Source organism: Penicillium griseofulvum (genome assembly GCF_001561935.1).
Source record: "Penicillium griseofulvum strain PG3 chromosome Unknown contig_95, whole genome shotgun sequence".
Taxonomy (NCBI): domain Eukaryota; kingdom Fungi; phylum Ascomycota; class Eurotiomycetes; order Eurotiales; family Aspergillaceae; genus Penicillium; species Penicillium griseofulvum.
Window position 1 is genome coordinate 572033 of NW_024467454.1, and position 18044 is coordinate 590076.

At 47.0% G+C, this 18044-nt stretch overlaps 8 protein-coding genes across 8 annotated transcripts; 3 read left to right on the forward strand and 5 right to left on the reverse strand.

The window, feature by feature from the left end:
- Window positions 1–1873: 1873 nt before the first annotated feature.
- PGRI_057330 (GMC family oxidoreductase) lies at window positions 1874–3587 on the reverse strand (the record flags this gene model as incomplete). The annotated part of the gene is made up of 2 exons (XM_040793446.1): window positions 1874–3252; window positions 3323–3587. The coding sequence occupies 2 exons, from the start codon at window positions 3585–3587 to the stop codon at window positions 1874–1876; spliced, it is 1644 nt and encodes a 547-aa protein (XP_040648301.1).
- Window positions 3588–4413: 826 nt separating this feature from the next.
- On the reverse strand, window positions 4414–6181 carry PGRI_057340 (Amino acid/polyamine transporter I; the record flags this gene model as incomplete). The annotated part of the gene is made up of 5 exons (XM_040793447.1): window positions 4414–4532; window positions 4594–4796; window positions 4851–5582; window positions 5644–6034; window positions 6097–6181. The coding sequence occupies 5 exons, from the start codon at window positions 6179–6181 to the stop codon at window positions 4414–4416; spliced, it is 1530 nt and encodes a 509-aa protein (XP_040648302.1).
- A 680-nt stretch (window positions 6182–6861) lies between these two features.
- PGRI_057350 (Zn(II)2Cys6 transcription factor) lies at window positions 6862–8289 on the forward strand (the record flags this gene model as incomplete). Its single annotated transcript, XM_040793448.1, has 1 exon — window positions 6862–8289. The coding sequence occupies one exon, from the start codon at window positions 6862–6864 to the stop codon at window positions 8287–8289; it is 1428 nt and encodes a 475-aa protein (XP_040648303.1).
- A 126-nt stretch (window positions 8290–8415) lies between these two features.
- Window positions 8416–8796, reverse strand: PGRI_057360 (uncharacterized protein; the record flags this gene model as incomplete). The annotated part of the gene is made up of 1 exon (XM_040793449.1): window positions 8416–8796. The coding sequence occupies one exon, from the start codon at window positions 8794–8796 to the stop codon at window positions 8416–8418; it is 381 nt and encodes a 126-aa protein (XP_040648304.1).
- An 850-nt stretch (window positions 8797–9646) lies between these two features.
- Window positions 9647–10805, forward strand: PGRI_057370 (FAD-dependent oxidoreductase; the record flags this gene model as incomplete). Its single annotated transcript, XM_040793450.1, has 3 exons — window positions 9647–9675; window positions 9727–10453; window positions 10512–10805. The coding sequence occupies 3 exons, from the start codon at window positions 9647–9649 to the stop codon at window positions 10803–10805; spliced, it is 1050 nt and encodes a 349-aa protein (XP_040648305.1).
- Window positions 10806–11393: 588 nt separating this feature from the next.
- Window positions 11394–13238, reverse strand: PGRI_057380 (Amino acid/polyamine transporter I; the record flags this gene model as incomplete). Its single annotated transcript, XM_040793451.1, has 5 exons — window positions 11394–11530; window positions 11583–11785; window positions 11837–12571; window positions 12651–13044; window positions 13127–13238. The coding sequence occupies 5 exons, from the start codon at window positions 13236–13238 to the stop codon at window positions 11394–11396; spliced, it is 1581 nt and encodes a 526-aa protein (XP_040648306.1).
- Window positions 13239–14213: 975 nt separating this feature from the next.
- On the reverse strand, window positions 14214–15761 carry PGRI_057390 (wax synthase family protein; the record flags this gene model as incomplete). Its single annotated transcript, XM_040793452.1, has 1 exon — window positions 14214–15761. One exon carries the CDS (start codon window positions 15759–15761, stop codon window positions 14214–14216), a length of 1548 nt encoding a protein of 515 aa, XP_040648307.1.
- A 1300-nt stretch (window positions 15762–17061) lies between these two features.
- Window positions 17062–17970, forward strand: PGRI_057400 (SDR family NAD(P)-dependent oxidoreductase; the record flags this gene model as incomplete). Its single annotated transcript, XM_040793453.1, has 1 exon — window positions 17062–17970. One exon carries the CDS (start codon window positions 17062–17064, stop codon window positions 17968–17970), a length of 909 nt encoding a protein of 302 aa, XP_040648308.1.
- Between the last annotated feature and the right edge of the window lie 74 nt (window positions 17971–18044).

Here is an 18044-nt window from a genome sequence, read left to right on the forward strand (position 1 = left end):
GTGAATAATGGCTAGTAGCGGTGCTATAGATATCCAATCCCAGTTAATGACCTAATGTTTGATTCCGTCTGTTAGAACGAGGTTATATAGTAGAGAAGCGATTTTTTTCGCCTACCCTGTTAAGTGAAAGTCGTCGCTTCTTATAATATTGTGCGCATTTAGATCCCTATGAGTAAAGCCGATGCTAGTGTATTTATTAAACTTAGTAGCATAATTTGGGATTATCGACTGTATGATTAGATAGTCGATAGTATTGCCCTATCTAGCAGTGCTATTGAGGGTTCCTCGAAGACCTCGGTCTAGGCTTTTCGTGAGCTAGACTGAGTATAGACAATTTTTCTCTGTAACAAGGGCGGAAGGAACAGGAGTAGTCTATAGTTGCAACAGAAATTCTGCGAGGTTATCTAGAAGCCTCTGATGTTTAACTAGAGGGATTTGAAAATTCCAGATCGCTAGCGGCTTGCCACTGACCCATTCTGAGTACAGTACTGGGTGTTCTGCTTCCATAAAAAGGTTTGGCGCTTTGATCTCTGCGCATTGCTGTTTAACATGCTGGAATTGTCTAACGGCTCGCAGTTCGTTTTTACAATTATTGGAATCGGTATTGACTTGGGCAGCCTATCGTACGGAGTCTTCAAAGATAACTTCAAATACGCGGTGTGAGCCGCCGTGGCAAGGATGCTCGTCAGCAAGTGAGCATGGGACTCCTAGGCGAAGGCGGCTAGCTACAGAGAGCAGATCAAGCGAGCCTGCCATATTGGAACTTTTGGAAATGAAAGTTACCGTTATGTTTAACAATGCGAAGTGGCAGGAAGAGAGGGAAGTAAAAGAATAAGGTACATGGGCAGCAGTGGGAGTACGGCCGTCAGTACTTGGCCTTAGGTCAACTGTAGTAGATCACGGGACCTAGGACCAACGGCCTTGTGGCCACAGCTTCTCAACTACGGACCTACATCTCTAGGCCTAGGACCTGTTTGGACATGATTCTACAGATTTATTATATAATTGGCTTCGCGTCACTCGATATGTGTCTAGCTTGGACAGCGAACTATACAGGCTAGGAGACGCTGTTTCTGGATCTTTAGGGGCCTCAAAGCACCCCAAGGTAGGGGTTACCAAAACACGAGTATCCAAGAAAATAATATCGGAAACGTCTAAGAAGAGGACCCGGTTGCTGCGCCGGATGATTTGAAATTTAGTCAAGTGTTTACCATTCCTAGCTCTCGTGGATGTATATAGTATCTATTTTAGTTTCGTTGTTGCGATTGAGAATAGTATATTTAGTCATCTCCTTGAAAGCCAATTATTGACTCGACGTATCTAGCCTTACCTATATAAAGGCGTAGAACCCGGCTCTTTTGTATCCTCTGGTATTACCCTCTAGAGAGATTCTGGAACTGTTGAGTCTATTGACTAATCAGAATGGAGCTGCTGTCTACCGAAATCCTCTTCGGTGTCATTAATTGTCTTAATAGTTAACAAATTAAATAGCTTTCACTCGTTAGCCGCCGAATGAGGGATATCTGCTTGCCTGTTCTATTTCATAAAATTAGTATCGAATTCTCGAATGATAGATTTGACTTATTGGAAAGTAATTTGAAATTAAGCTTGCGTTGGTATATCGTTTCCTTTGAATACGTTGCCCCGATACAAAAGCGGTCATTTTCGGCGTCAAACCCACAGGTCCTCATATTCAAGTTGTAATAATGCTACTGTAGAAGGACAACTAAATGAATTGGCCAGACATAGATAGTGGGGATTAATTTTCGCTTGCTGGATGTATCTATCACAAAGTCGAAGCTGGCTAAAAAAAATTTGGTTGAACACATATATGTACACAATAAAATGGAACAAGTGCCAATCGGGACAGTAATCAGAGCACTGCTCGCTCTGCTCGGCAAGCGTCCTTGATGATGAGCTCTGCAGCTCGTTCACCAATCGCCAAGACAGTGACCATAGGATTGATCGAAGTCATGCAAGGGAATACACTGGCATCCGCAACGCGAAGATGTTTGACTCCCCTAACCTTAAGAGACGGATCAACAACCGCCATGCGATCGGTCTCAACATTTCCCATCTTTGCAGTGCCACATGGGTGGTAGACGGTATTGTGGACCTTCCGACCGTATTCACAAAGGTCCTCGTCGGAGACAATGTGAGCTCCAGGGGCAATTTCACGTTTGATATACTTTTTGAAGGGTTCGGCCTCGGCCATACGGCGCGCCACCTTTAGCATGAAAAGGTTGCTAGCCTTGTCATATCCCTCCTGATCACTGAAATAGCGCTGGTCAAGGATCGGTTTATCTTTGGGATTGGCCGACTTCAGCCATAGACGGCCAACCGAGGCAGGTCGAGGGGTATACGGAATGATGCAGAAGGCGTTCTTGGGAGTGTCATAACCCATAGGCTTGGTATAGGTGTCAAAGGGAACGGTGAACATGTGGAAGAGAGTGTCCATAATGCTGTTATCATCACCGCGAGCGTTCCTCTCCTCACGACGTAACACCATGACGCCTTCGGCGCCCATGGCGATCTGCTCGGGAGGGACAGCCTCCTTCAACTCCCACATATACATTGTCTCGGCATGGTCTTGCAGGTTCTCTCCAACACCGGGTATATCGTGGACAAGGGGTATTTGATGGGCGGCCAACTGTTGACGCGGGCCAAGGCCAGAAAGCAGCATCAGACGTGGAGTATCGATAGCCCCGGCACACAGCACGATTTCAGATCTTGCCACGAGCGAGTACTCATGTCCAGCTTTGGTTGTTGCGATAACGCCTGTAGCAGTGGTTCCTTGGAACAGGATTCGCGAAACCCATGTGTTCTGTAGGATGGTCAGGTTTGGCCGCTTGATCTCGCCGCGAAGAATTGGGTGGATGTAAGCGACGCTCGCGCTGCTCCGGTGATTATTCTCCGGTGTGTAGGCGATACTGAGAAAACCACATCCCTCGGTGAGATTGCCGCGCTCTTCTATCTCACGGTTGAAATCCTCGATGTGGGGCACCCCAAACAATTCGGAGCAAGTTTTCAACCAGTCCTTGACTACCTGACTGCGATGGCGTTCATCGACCGGAATGATATTGTTGCGGAGCTTGCGCACCAGACGCAACATTTCTGCATGTGTCCAGCCCTCCGCACCCATATCTTGCCATCTCTTGCAATCATATGCTAGTGGAGCAAATGAGATCGCGCCATTGTGGCTAGAACAACCACCCAACATCTTCGCGCGGGAATGGATGATACTGCTGTTTCCTATAGTTGCTCAAGCGTGTTACTCACCAGTTGACATTTTTCTCCATTCATGTTGGGGGATTATTCGTACCATAGGGCTGTGGAACAGAACGGTATCCATAATCGTACTCTTCGGAACCCCAAAGATCAGCCGCGCCATTGAGGTTGAGAATTTCCTCCTTTCCCAGCTCGCTTTCGCCTCCTTCAATCATGAGAATGGTGGCATTGGGCAAGCTCTCGGCGAGTCTGTCGGCAATGACACACCCAGCCGTGCCTCCGCCAACAATGATATAGTCAAATTGACGTCTGCTGGTAGGTAGATCCTCCACGATCGTGGGTAGGGTGGAAGAATTCATAATGAGAGTGAGAGAGAGAGCTCCTTCGAGAACTAAAGAGCGATGAACAATGGTTGCCAGATTGAAGGTTTGAAATCGGGGGTAAGGGTTTAAGTAATTTGTGAAGTCAAACAGCAAAGTATCATGCCATTGAACAAAACGTTGAAGTTCTCCAATTTCTTTTTTTTTATCCATACCAAACCATATCTGGGGTGGTGGACTGTCTCTGGTTGCTTCTTACCCGATTGAGCGATTTGGCGAGAGGACCCATGTGGGATCCGAAGCTCAAGCGCGCATCCACACGCCATAGGCCAATCTGGCCGTTCTGGACCTTTCATGGTATTATTGGTATTATTGGTATTATTGGTGTAATGTTTTGATTGGCTCTGGGCTCGCTCTCCACTTCTAGGCAGTCTTCCGAGTTCTCCTGCAATAACATTTTTCCCAGCAGAAAACACGCTGGACCTTGGGATATCTGGAGAGGCTACTTCGACCTGTCAATACATGTATCAATAATACTTGTATTTCACGTGCCTTACCGCCCTTCTTTCTGCCACTCCACGACCCCTGTGCAAATCAAACCTTGTAATGTTCCCCACATTCCAAACACCAATCATATTTACCGATGTGCTCCATACGGAGTACCTTTCCAAGGTTTCCTTCGTTACCACCCTTTTAGGAAAAAGAAATGAGTACCTAGGTAGGTAACTACATATTCGCAACTCAAAAAATCAAATTAATGCTAATTTTAATTTAGATAATATATCTATCTTTTGGGGCCCATCTATTGGTCAAGAATCACACCCTCGACGTCTAAGCCGATTTATACCACAAGTCAGCAGACCCTTCACCGAGTGTGGTCGACACCACCGGAATCAAAGGCAAATTCGAAGCGTGCGCGAAACAGCCAATCCATTATTCCAAATATGAGCACAACGCCGTAGATCGCAGTGATATAGTTCATATCTGAGAATTATCAGCGTTAACAAAGTAGCTTGTAAAAGGCTAGGGACTCTGGAATACTCACTGGACGTAGTCACCGGCAACTGATAAGGGAACGAGTACATGATAATCGCAAACAAGCACCAGATCACGGTGATTATCTTCGCTAAATTTCCAAGCCACCCAACATTGAACGGTCCTCTGGGTTGCTCTTCACCGCGTAGAAGGGAAAAGATGCAGGGTGCCAGATATGTCAAGTAAGAGAATGTGATAACACCGGTAATGAGACTAGGTAAACCAGTTAGCTAGGCATACCAATACCGAAAGTAAACGAGATACTACCTGCTAAACGCGGTTGTGGAGACGATATATAGCAAGCCAAGTATGAAGATAATACAAACAGAAACCAGATGCGCATGGAGTGGTACATGTGAAGTGGGGTGGATTTGAGACCAGTAACGTGAGAAAGGAAGTCCATGGTCGCGGGAGAGTGCCCAACAAAGACGAGATTGATAAGCTTGCTGGGGGAGGAGTGAGAAGAAATAGGTCACTGCGACGACAGAGATAGTGGCGAGAGCGGCGGAGTCGCTTTGAAAGGCAATGCGAAAAAGCTCTAGAAGTGGCACTCCGGTTGGTGTGTTAATAACAGCGGTGAGATCCGTGAGAGTGTACATCAACATGCAAGCGAAAGGAAAACTAGTAAGAAATCCAATCACCACTGTAAATATAATCGCCTTTGGGACGTTCCGTGCTGGGTCAGGAGTCTCTTCAGCCAGGTGAGTAGCACTGTCAAGAGCAGCAAAGGCAAAGTTGGGATTGATCAAGCCAACTATGAAGGCCATAGTATCAGATGACCAGCCACTATTGTTCTGCAGCGAGGCAAAGATGAACTTTAACTCAGTCTTTTCGCGCGAAGCTGTAGGTAATGCAATCGTAAGAGATATGCAAGCAAACAAGCTAAGCCACAGACCAATTGAAACGCTACGCGAGACCACATGCTGCCAGAGGTTGACGATAGCCGCTATTATATTCAACCCCATTGCTCCTAAATAGATTCGCCATGCATTCACAGCACTGTGAATAGACGGTGTTAGCCGCCGCTTGAAAACGGTAGCGGCAAAAGCGCTGTACGTACAGGTCAGGGTATGCAAGCTTCGCACTACCAAAGATCCAGGAACTCACGGCAATTGAAGAGCTCGTGGTGACACAGTAGGCGGCACAGAGATTGCAAATGCCAGTCATATAAGAGAAACCGCGTGCATATCGCTTAGGAGCCAAGCGCATTACCCAATAGTATTGACCACCAGAATTTGGCATTGCACTGATCAACTCACTGAGGGCAATGCCAACGAACAGGTTGATCGTAAACATCAGCAATAGGCCGTAGATTATACTAGCCGATCCTGCAGCTGTGATTCCTGTTGTGAAAGCACCGGCTACTCCTAACCAGGAATTGGTGACCGTGTACGCTGACCCAATCAGTTGCAAGGAACTGAACTTCCGTCGACCTCGACTGCTGCCAATATCTGTACAATGGAGTCCAGATTCATCAGAACAATGTCAAGTTCTAGGTAAATGTGGTACTAACGCTGCATATCGAAGGAATCCCCGGTGGAAAAGTCATCGACCTGTGTATCTTTCTCTTCCTCCTTGTTTTCCATCTTTTGGGACATGGTGCAATTGGAATTTGGTAATTGTCCCATCAGAATGCCTCTTTGACAGTAATTCGCAGGAGTTGATAGTAACAGAAGTGAAGGTGAATGAATTAGTCAAGTATGTGACAAGACTTTTAGAAAGAGGGTGACATTTTGTATATATAAAATCGTATAGGGGGGAACACGAGCACATACTCCATAGAAGGCTATTCCACTTCCCCAGGAATTTGACTTCTCATGTATTGTCAAACAATACGTGACATGCAGATCGCGTAAAGGGCGCTAGGATAGCCGGAGAAAGTTAGTTGGGTAGATAAACGTTCGGGTAATGTCTGAGATTGGTATGCGCGCGCAACCCCGCACTCCGTTTTTTTCCCAATGGCTGATCTATCTAGGTATCTATGGAGTAAGCATCGACCCCAACAAGTGGGTTCTGATATCTCCCCGAGTCTCGGTACTCGGACTAGAATCTATACTCCGTAGATATTTTCTTTAATTATTTCCAAGGTCACAATCTCCCCCGCGTATGCGGGGCTATCTTATCTAAACCCCTTTAGGGCAAGATATGACAAACGCCGTATTCGGCCCCAGACCTCCTTGTTATCTCCTTGGACTTTTTTCACCTTAACATTTTGCTCCTGTTTCTGTGTTGTCTATTTGCTCTTGCTTCCAGGCTCTTTCTTCCACAGATCGTCCTGATGCCTTCTTTCCGAGTGCGCTTCGCGCCCCAGCGCACCTATCACCCGGACCAGAATGGGACAAGCACAGCCTCACCGGATAAAACTGAGTCCAAGCCAACTCATACTCGCACTCGATCGGGTTGTCGAGGCTGCCGCCAAAGGCGTGTGAAGTGCGACGAGACCTTTCCAGTTTGTTTACGATGTCGTCGCCGAGGCTCCATCTGCCAACCCGTCCTTCCGGCCTCTCAATGGCAGCCGGAGGTCTGGTGCCTAGGGACAGCGGACCCCCTGTCGCAGATTACACAGCCAATCAACTCTGATGCACATATGAACTTGCGCCTGCTTCAGTACTGGTTTGAGCGCATGTCTCAAATTATGAGTCTTGACCGGGACCGAAATCCGATGTCCTTTCCCATTGTCAAGTACTTGTCTGCGTCGAGTTCGCTGGTCTACATTATCCAGTGCGTGAGCGCCGCTCATGAACAACACTTCCAGCCCTCTCAAATGACTGTGAGTCTAGAGGAACGGAGCAAGGCTTTACGAAGTCTTCGCCAGGAACTGCAGTCCCAAAATGCAGGCTCGCCTCTCTGTTTCCTCATCATCCTCATGTTGGGTATGTCGTCCTCCTGGATCACTACTCAGCCCACCGACTATGGGCGGGAACACCTACTAGCCGCCCAGGCTTCTGTCGACATGACCTTAGAGCAACAGGCCACAATGGACGATGATTTGGTGCATCTCTCAATGGGTTTCTATGTTTATTGGGATATGGCCTGTTCCTTTTGCCTAGACGTATCAGATCACCCCCAAGACTCTCGTAGTCGACTGGCTGCGTATGTTACAACCGCACGCTCGCGCTTTCACACCATCACATCTCACTCCATTGATCTTTACTTTTTGCTCGGGCAACTGGGTCGATATTGTCGCTCAATTACCGACGGTATGCCGCGGGACTTCGTACGCGAGACAACTTTCGAGGCCGAACTGAACTCCTACACTTCGGCTGAAGAGAACCCAATTGCATACTTACTGGCCGAGGCCTTCCGCAACCACGGCCTTCTCATGCTTTATCGTCTATGTGGCCGGACAGTCCATTTTGCATTGGAGGTTAATACGGACAGCGAAGAAGCGGGTAGCAAGTGTCCCATCCGAACGCTGGCGTTGCGGACTCTGGAAATGTTGTTCATAACACCGATTAACTCGCCGTATATAAATTTGCACACACTCCCATTGCTGAGTGCTGGTGCCGAACTAGAATCGACCGACACTGAGCTGCGTGAGCGGGTGATAGAGCAGCTTCAGGCTGTCTACTCTACGAACCGCATCCCACCAACGCTCTGGGTAATCGAACTGCTCCAAGAGCTATGGAATTTACACGACTCTGGGGTAGAAATGACCTGGCTAGATCTTATGCTAGCCAAGCAGTGGCGTCTGCGAATTGGCTAGGTAAACTTCTTACAAGATACTGCCTCGGAGAAGGTCGGTTCGAACCCTCGAAGGTTACGCAAAATGGGCAATATATGGACACATAAAGGAGTCTTCGCTTGATTACTAGAGATATTGGTCTACGGCTCATACCAGCGTGACCTTGTCCTCCAGGTCCATGAAGACCGCAACATTTGCAAAGTCTTCGCTACAGTCAAACGTGATTGTCTGACCCTTTTTCATCACCATCAAGTCACCCTTGCCGAGTGTAAATGACTCGCCGCCGTGCACTTCGATATGGATTGTTCCTTGAGTGACAAAAAGGAATTCATCAACAGGCCATACTAGTGTGTCTTTCCCCTTCTCACGCAACATTCCCACGACCACTTTCCCATCGGCGGACCTGTAGATGATCGACTTTGTTCCTGCATACATGGGAAATGGTTGCTCGGGGAAAGATTCCCAAGAGCCGTAGGGGACGGTATTGGGTTCTGAAGAACCGGTATCGTTTCCTTGACCGCAGGGCATGATGCAAATATTGATTTCTGGCTATCCTGGGAAGTTCTTTGCTCATTAGCAAGGATTCAATAGTATGGAGTTCGGGGTAATCCGGTACTGTGTAAAGATGGGTCAATAGTTGTTAGAATGAATTATATTTCCGAGGAGCAATGTTCTATTATATCAATGTAAACCAAAGGAATATAACTACTCCGCAGGCTTCCTTAGCACCAATCTAATTGACCCGGGCCCCATTTTCCTACTTCGCTTTGAAATCAAATTAGGAAATGAACAACTACCTATGCTGCACGCTGAGCCCATTAAGCCTATTTGTTATTCTGCTTGCTGATGTACTCATTGAATCAGCCGTCCAGATGAATGTTAGTAAAGACACATTCCTAACAAATACAGTAAGCAATCATTCTACCTACACCCCGAATAGGACATTTGCCGAGGGATACGCCGCGGGAACCAATATCAAACAGTAGATCCACTCAGCCCGCGTATATTCCCAATAGGGTAAGCAATATAGGTACGAAAGAGGCACTCGTATCCCCGCTCGCGCCGGCGTCTCAACCCACCTACCGCGAGAATAAAATAACCGTAGCTGAAAGTAAAGCTATCCCCATTTCGTTTAGCACCACCTGATTCTTGCTTCGGAAAAGATAATCAGAACGCTCTAGGGAATTGGTAATACTGTAGGTATTACTCCGTAATCCGGAGAGCGTCCACCTTATGTGGGTCTCTTTCCCTATTTACTAAGGTCTACTGCACGATCTAAGGCGCAACTCCTCTCTGATAAAAGCCAGCCTAGAACCTGACGAGACCATTTCTAACTCACGAATACTTGATTCTCTCCAGACAACACGACCTTACCAAAATGTCGAAAATAACAATCTTGGGCGCTGGGTATGATCTACTGCCTCGTTATAACTGAAAGCATGCTAATTAATATAATAGAATTACCGGCATGGGAATTGCAAGTCAATTACCCAAAAATGCTGAGATTACAATCCTAGGTGACTTCTTGCCCGGCGATGCGTTGGACCAGCGTTATGTCAGTCAGTGGGCCGGTGCTATCTGGTTAGGCGTTCACGATTCAACTCCATGGGAGCAGGAGATGCAGTTGAACTCCTTTGCGGAGCTCTGGCGAATTGCAGAGCGATACCCCGAATCTGGCATCCGGCAGATTGAAATGACCGAGATCATGGACAACGGAGATCCAGCGAAAGTATGGTATCAAGGGAAAGTTCCTGGCTTCCGCTTCCTGCCTTCCTCGGAACTTCCGAAAGGCGCCAAATTCGGCATGGTCTTCCAGACTCTCGTCATTACACCTCCTACATTCCTTCCCTGGTTCCGACAGCACCTAGAGAAGCAGGGCGTGAAGTTCCAGCGTACCTATGTCAAGTCCTTGCGGGATTTGAGAGGTATGGGACACGACGTTCTGATCAACGCCACTGGGTTCGGTGCTATGAAGCTGCTTGATGTTGAGGAGACGCGCATCACTCCCGTGCGACAACAGAACATCAGGCTCCGCAAGGATGGATACAACCGATGCTATATCCGTCGTGGCCCAGATGGATACTATTCTACGGCATTCGCACGTGGAGATGGCACGATCTATATGGGTGGAATTAAAACCCTTGGTGACACGGATTTCGCTTCTTATGAAGACCAGCGCAAAGAGGTTAGTTTTGCCTTTTTGATTATGGTCGGAGGTCACATACTTACATATGAAATTTTAGATTCTGAAGCGCCAGCACAATAACCAGCCAGATGTGTTCCCTTCATCCAACCCCGCCGACTACGACATTATTACGGACCATGTGGGTGTGTTCCCCATTATCGAGCGCCAAAACGGTGGTGTTCGAGTTGAGAAGCAAGTGCTCCATGGACAGAAGGTTATACATGCATATGGACAGGAAGCTGGTGGTTACACCTTCAGCTTTGGCCTTGGCCAGCAGGTGGCGAAATATGTACAGGAATATCTGACTGAAGTCCCGAAGCCTGGAGAAACACCTATTCCTAGTAAGCTATGAGCTTTCGTTTGTTGAATGGAGAAGCTGGAGAACCTACTTTTGTATATATGAATGAACTCGAAATATCGAACTGTTGGCTCAGTGTGTAAACAATTTGAATCATCAAAAGGGTTGAAGAAGAATAATCACGGTGTCTCATGTAAAAAAAGAAAATTATTCTTGTATATCTAAATCAATGCAAGTTCTGGCAAACCACCATGGCGCATTCATGAAATCTACAACCTTTCGAGGTATTTCTGATGCAAGAGGCCGACAATTAGGGTAAAGTCCCTGAAGTACGCACGCGTATGCAGGCTGGCCTCGTGATAGTATTTTCTTGCCAGAATCGCAGCCTATTGGCGGAAGATATCTCTTGGTAAAATTAGATGCCGTCAATTATGGATATAATACTGTGTTGATATATTTTTATAATTAAGTGTACCAAAAGACGCTCCGTGATTTAACTTGGTGTGTCCTCTGGAATATATTTGCAAACTGCGAGGTCATTTACAAAATAGGACTTTGTTCTTTGCTTGGATGCCCTTCCCATATTGTGCATCAGACCTAATCAAATTTCAAGAAGACAAAAATTGAGCATTCACATTCAAACTAATTCGAGGTTTCACCTAACTCGTTCGACACAGGCCCATCCTTGTGGACTTTGAACTGGTGTCGCGCTCGCGAGAACCAATCAATCAATCCATATCCTAGAGCTATACCATAGATAACTGTGATATAATTCATGTCTTGAAAGAGAGTCAGTTTAGTATGCTTGCAAGACATAAGTGGAAAACATACTTGATGGGGTGACGGGCATCACGAATGGGAACGAATACATCATGACCGTGAAAAGGCAGAAGACCACCGTTATCACTTTGGAAATCAGGCCTATGGTTCCAAGATTGAAAGGTCCACGAGGTTGATTTTCTCCTCTCCAGATTGAGCAGATCATTGGGGCCAGATACGTCAGGTATGGGAATACAATGACGCCAGTTATCAGACTATTGAATCAGTTAGTTCTAAAATCAAACAGAAGCGTTTCAACCCCTTACCTATTGAAAGCAGTACTAGATGCAATGTAAATGAGCCCAATAGCAAACACTAGGCTCACAGAAAGTAGGTGAGCTCGGAGTGGAACGTGTGTTGAAGGATCAATATGCGACCAGTATTTTGAAAAGGGCATCCCATTATCCCGAGAGAAAGCCCAGCACATTCGAGCTTGATAGGCATGTTGTGGAAAGAGAGAACAGACATAAGAGATGGTCACAAACGCCATGGTTGCTAATGCCGCTGACTGGCGGTACCCATACGCAACGTAGAAAAGCTGAAGAATGGGAACACCTGTCGGAGTACTGACGACACTCTCAAAGTCGGTTAGGCAGTACATTAAGACACATGCAAATGGAAAGGCAGTCAAAAATCCTATAATGACTGTCATCATGATTGCCTTGGGCACATTTCGTGCAGGATCTGGCGTTTCCTCTGCGAGATGTGCCGCACTATCAAGGACAGCGAATGAGTAATTAGCGTTAATTAACCCCACAATAAATGCCATGCCGTCGGAAGACCAGCCATTGCTTCGATTTAAGGTGCCGAATATGAATTTGGCATCAGTGTGACCAACTGCAGTTGCTGGAAGGACAATCGTGATGAGAACACAGCTCAGAATACTGACGTAAAGTCCTACAAGAACGCTCTTGGTAACAGCCTTCTCCCATATATTCACCAGGCCGGCGGTAAGGTTGAGAGCAACAGCTCCAAGATAAACACGCCACGCAGAAAGTACACTGGTCAATTTGTTAGACCATAGTTACGGAGTGCGAGGGTATTGGACTTTGTGGGAAAAAGAAAGAAGTTCAAACTCACAAGGTCGGTACAGCCAGTTTAACAGATCCAAAGATAAGCATACTGATAGCGATTGATGTACTAGCTGTCGTACAATAGGCGGCAAATAAATTGCACACACCTGTAATATAGGCAAAAGACCGGGCATATTTCCGCGGTGCAAGTCTCATTGTCCAATAGTATTGCCCTCCTGAATTGGGCATCGCGCTGATTAATTCACTCAACGAAATTCCGACGAAGATGTTGAGGATAAACATCAGGATCAGACCGTAAATGATTCCGGCAGAGCCCGCTGCGGTGATTCCAGTGGTAAATGCTCCAGCTACCCCCAGCCATGAGTTGGTCAGAGTATATGCACTTCCGATCAATTGTATCAGACTAAACTCTCGTTTCATCTGAGGCACGTAGCCCATCTCTAGTAGGTGATGTCAGTGCACTGCTGATTATAAAAGAGGGAAAATAGTCCATTCCGCCAGAATAAAGTGGATTTGGCATACGTTCAAGGTTAAGGTCATCCATAGTGCCAGCTATGGGGTCGGAGTCTTCTACTGTCATCGACTGGTCGTCGGTGATCTTCTTCTCTGTGTTAAGAGGAACGGACTTGGCCATGTTGTCGTTGTGGGTTATTTAGGCTCGAAGGTTGTGGAAGTCACGTCAAGAGAAAGATATAGATAGGTCTATTGACTTAAGCGATAGATGATACCTCCAGGAATTTCACAGGTTAGGAATGTCTCCTTTCTCTCTGGATGGTATCATGAAATTTCCCAATGCGAGAACAATTAGGATCTTATGAATTTGATTTCATATGTAGGACAGCACCAAGCCTCCTTATATATACGATAGTATCCTACATTTATCAATTCTGTGCAATGTAAGAAGAAGATTTGCGGGTCCCAAGATTTGTTTTGCGGGGAAAGGGGCAAACTTGGAACTTTAGCAAAGATAAGGCGAGACTAATCTCGCTTCCATTCCCAATATGGTATATCTGAGGCTGAAAGGGGTAAGTGGCGATGAACCTTGGAAGCCAGGGACGATAGTGGTTGATTGACGCTGCTATTAGCGCAAGCGAAATAGCATGGGGACTATATTTTCAATAATCTCGGATCTCGTGTCGACGCCCAAAACGGCAAGTTTTGAGTAAGGTCCCTTGGGTTTCCGGGGCCCTTGTTGGCTAAACATGCCGAATATGGAGTGAATGGCGTATTCATCACTACCTAGGTTATAACCTTTCTCGCTATTATTGGTTGCCTTGGTCGATGGTGATGCTTTTCGTTATACGTAGTATACGACTAGACTATGTTGTAGACCTTGTCAATCCCCATGGAGCCTTTGTAGCTTTATTAACACCAGCCTATAGAGAAGGGCGGTATTTCCAAACCTATAAGCGAAGGGCCAAGGCTTACCTTGGTGTAGGATACTGAAAGGCGGCCGTTTCTAGCACCAGAAGCTGTCATTTTCAGCGTCATTATCGGCATCATTGTGTAATTATAGGTTATAAACATTCGATTATGTGATTTATTTTATGGACATGCGATAATGACCAAAAGACCCCGAAAGTAGCCCGGAATTCTAGATCTATGAATTCTACAACACCCGTATGCCACTTCCCCAGTATGTACCATCACTCCAGTACCGGAACCAGGGGTCATCCCAGCACCACCAACCTTGGCCTGGCAGTCCAAATCCCAACGCACGAAGAGGACTAATTGGAAGAGGCTCCATCAGCCATAAGCCGCCCCTCGCAAAGTCATCCGCAACGAGACCACCTAAGGCCATCAACCAACAAAACACAAAGATAAAGTTTGCCGTTCGTCTTAGCCATCTCGGCGCACCAGCAAAGGACGTTTTAGGGAGGATCGATGTCTTGAAAATCCGCTCTGCCATGATTCCAACACCCTGCAAAGCGAAGAATAAGAATGTCCCGAATACGGGAGATGTATCTGCAATCTGGGTATGACTTCCACAGGCATGCACAAAGCCACTAAGACCGAAAGCAACCACCACATAAGTGACACGACGGACTTGCACATGAGAAGTTAAGCCGGCTGGAAGTATGGATAAGATCCAACGTGCCGAAGCTACAAATCCGTAACGGAAGATTTGATGCCACCAACGACCCCAGCAGCCCGCTAGCCCCTCGTCAAGGACCGGGATGATGAATGGCCCGAATGAATCGAAATACAGCCATGGAACATCCAGTGGTGCGGCGGTTAGGTTCTTAGCCCCGTTGGGGAATGCGAGAGATAGCCCCATGAAAATGATTGGGTTGAGTGATGTCACGAACTCTATCGCAAAATACACACTTATGCCGCTGTAAAAACGACGGCAGAGGTGGGATATAATAGGATGCAATGTAATATTTTTGAAGTAAAAGAAAGGGAATGGTGACGATGAATGTGCTGGAGTGAGCCCTTGAAAGTAGTGATCTGGCATCAGGATGATGACTTTTAAGGTGTCCAGCACCAGGTAAGATATGAAGAACTTCCGAAACGCAGCCTTCAGGCGGTCTTTTCCGCTGGGATATGCGGAGGGTTCACATGCGTTGATTTTGCCCACAAATCCTGAATTCAATTGGGCATGAATTGGTCGTGGAAGAGGGCCTAGATGGGTAGCCCGCCAGTTCCATTCTGGCCCTCTCAGATTGAAGAGTAGTCCAGCGGACCATTCGAGACGATGCCAAAAGTTTTCAGGATATGAGCGCCAAACAAAAAGGTCGCTGTCCTGTTCTTTGGCAGTACTAGTTTCAAGCTTGGTGTCATTTTGAGACTTGACATCAACAGATTTCCGTTCAATGCGCTTGAAATCATGTTCAAGGTCTGTGAAGACAAACAGCGTGGCATTCCATACTAACCACCACGCAGTGATCAAGCCAAGCATATAGCCATTTCCTCCAATAACTGCCCGTCGGTGTTGGAATATCTCGATGGCAATTGCAATACAGAGAACAAAAATGCCCCTGCGAACATATTGTCCGCCCCTGCTGCGAGGAATGACCAGACCTATCAAAGGCAAAATGTGGAGGAAGATAACATGGTATAGGAAAATAGGCTTAAACGTCCCCTCTTCTATCAGGGTATCCAATTGTCTCTCATAGTTCTTGGCCAGATCCTTGTAAGAGCGGGGATCAGCCATGTGGACACGGGAGCGCCACTGTAGTGCCTCGGTAGTACAAGGTACTTAAGGAGACGCCAAAATTCACCGACTCGGTTAGCGCTTTTCACCAAGACCCTTGAATAATCTTCGGGATGAATTGAAGATTTGACTGAGTTCACGTTGGGCAATGCATAATGAAGATGTCGGTGACGTTTGTTTAGAAAAAAAGAAATTATTATCACGTGCCTTGAATTGACTAGTCACATGTAATGCTTCAGGTCACTTTACAACCCCCTTACTTCCACGACCATAGACACAAGTATCTTCGCGAGGAAATAAATCAACAGAAGACTGATCTCTTTTCAGCGGTCTTTTCAGATATCATTCCGTCTTGTCAGTTTTATATGTCGACAGCAAATAAAAGGCTGAAAAAGGCTTGATTTATGCAAACGACCTTTGACGAGAACAGTCTGCCACATAAGCGGCCTTGTGGTATCTGGTCGCCAGGTCTGCAACTTCGATGTGCCAATCGGACCCTCCCACAATTGGTACTGTTCTAAAACCCCGGAAGTTTTCATCTCATGATCACCTTCACCTTTTGTGAGAAATGTTCCCAAGTTCGCTCGAAGCAAGAGTCTTCATAAGTAGCTTTGTCATGACTCTTCTCAAGAGCCATGCCAACATCGACAATCCCTAGTAACGGGATGGACCTGCAAGTACCTTTGGCACCTTGAGAATAAGCTGCCATTTTCTTAAGGACGCCCCGACCCGGACAGTGGTTTCAAAAGGCATTGCGATTGCTGCAGGGCCAGACTGCGTACAACATAGACCTCCGCAAAGCCCAAAAAAGCCCAAAGCCCAACCCAACCCACTAATTGGTTGGGCTTTGGGCCCTATCCTTGGGCCCACTGGTGGGCTATGGGCCCGGGGGAAAGCCCAATGGGCTCTCAATTCCAGTAATGGCCCTCTGAGAGTAGCTCGATGATCAGGCCCAAGTTATTTTGTGATGTGAGTGGAGCCGAACTCTGTCCATAACAAAGACCTGATTTGGGATCTAATATTCTGTTTACTGATCATAGCGATGGAGCCAAACAGGTTAACTGGTCAACAGAGGCCCCACCGGGTGCGAATGTACGTGTTCTTATGTAACAGCCATCTGTCCAGGCTGCAGGGCTCATTTCCTCTTTGCCCCCGGGCCCCGCATTCATCTTTCGAAAGCGCAACCTCAGGGGAAACAGCCATTTGGGATCAATTAACTATTATCTTACCACAACTTTCATCCGTACACAAAAAGGTCTGGCCTCAGCCTGCCGTCTTCGCGTGCTACAGCAAGTCAACAATGTCTAGCAAAGAGCTTTCTGGGGGCTATTTTACGGCCACGCATCATTCTACGACCTACGACTATATTTCGCCACTAAAGTTAGATTTAGCCGGCAAACATGTCCTGGTCACTGGCACCGCTTGGGAAGAAGGAGTAGGATATGCTACAGCTACGGCTTTTGCGCGTGCAGGTGCATCTGCGATAGCTGTAGCTGACCTTTATGCCATGCCAGACGATCTTGTGGCGAAATTGAAGTTGGCTGCAGCACAAGCCGGTCGCCCCGAGCCGGTAGTACTAAGCTGTATGGTTGATATCGCAAGGCAAGACAGCGTTCAAGCAATGCATGACGCAGTGTCACAGAGCTTTGGTGGGCGCCTTGATATTGTCGTAAACAACGCGGCCCATATGGAACCTTACGGTCCAATCCTCGATTCAGACCCAGATGTGTATTGGCGAACGTGGGAAGTCAACGTTCACGGACTATTCAACGTGGCGCGCACATTCCTCCCCATGCAACTCTCAACCCGTGCTGGCACCAACGGCCCATGTATAATGATCAATGTGTCCTCTTCAGGCGCATTGACCGCTCGATCGGGGGGCGGAAGCTACCGAAGTTCAAAATTCGCGATATTGAGATGGACCGAGTCCTTGCAGTTAGAATATGGCGATAAGGGTCTGTTGACATTTTGTGTGAATCCAGGCGCAATCAAAACAAGGATAACCGAGGGCATTTTGCCAGGGACGGTGCGGGATGCATTGCCTGATCGTCCGGATATAGCTGGTGATACAATTGCATGGCTGGCTGCTGAGCGCAGGGAGTGGCTAGGCGGGAGATACGTGAGCTGTCCATGGGATATGGAGGAGCTCATGAAGAAGAAAGATGAGATCATCGAGAAAGACAAGCTTAAGATGCGAATGGTCTTTTGATCCCCTACTCATGGTACTCGGTAATATATTGACGCCACATTCTTCCTAACGATCCTCATCTACAGATTGATCAA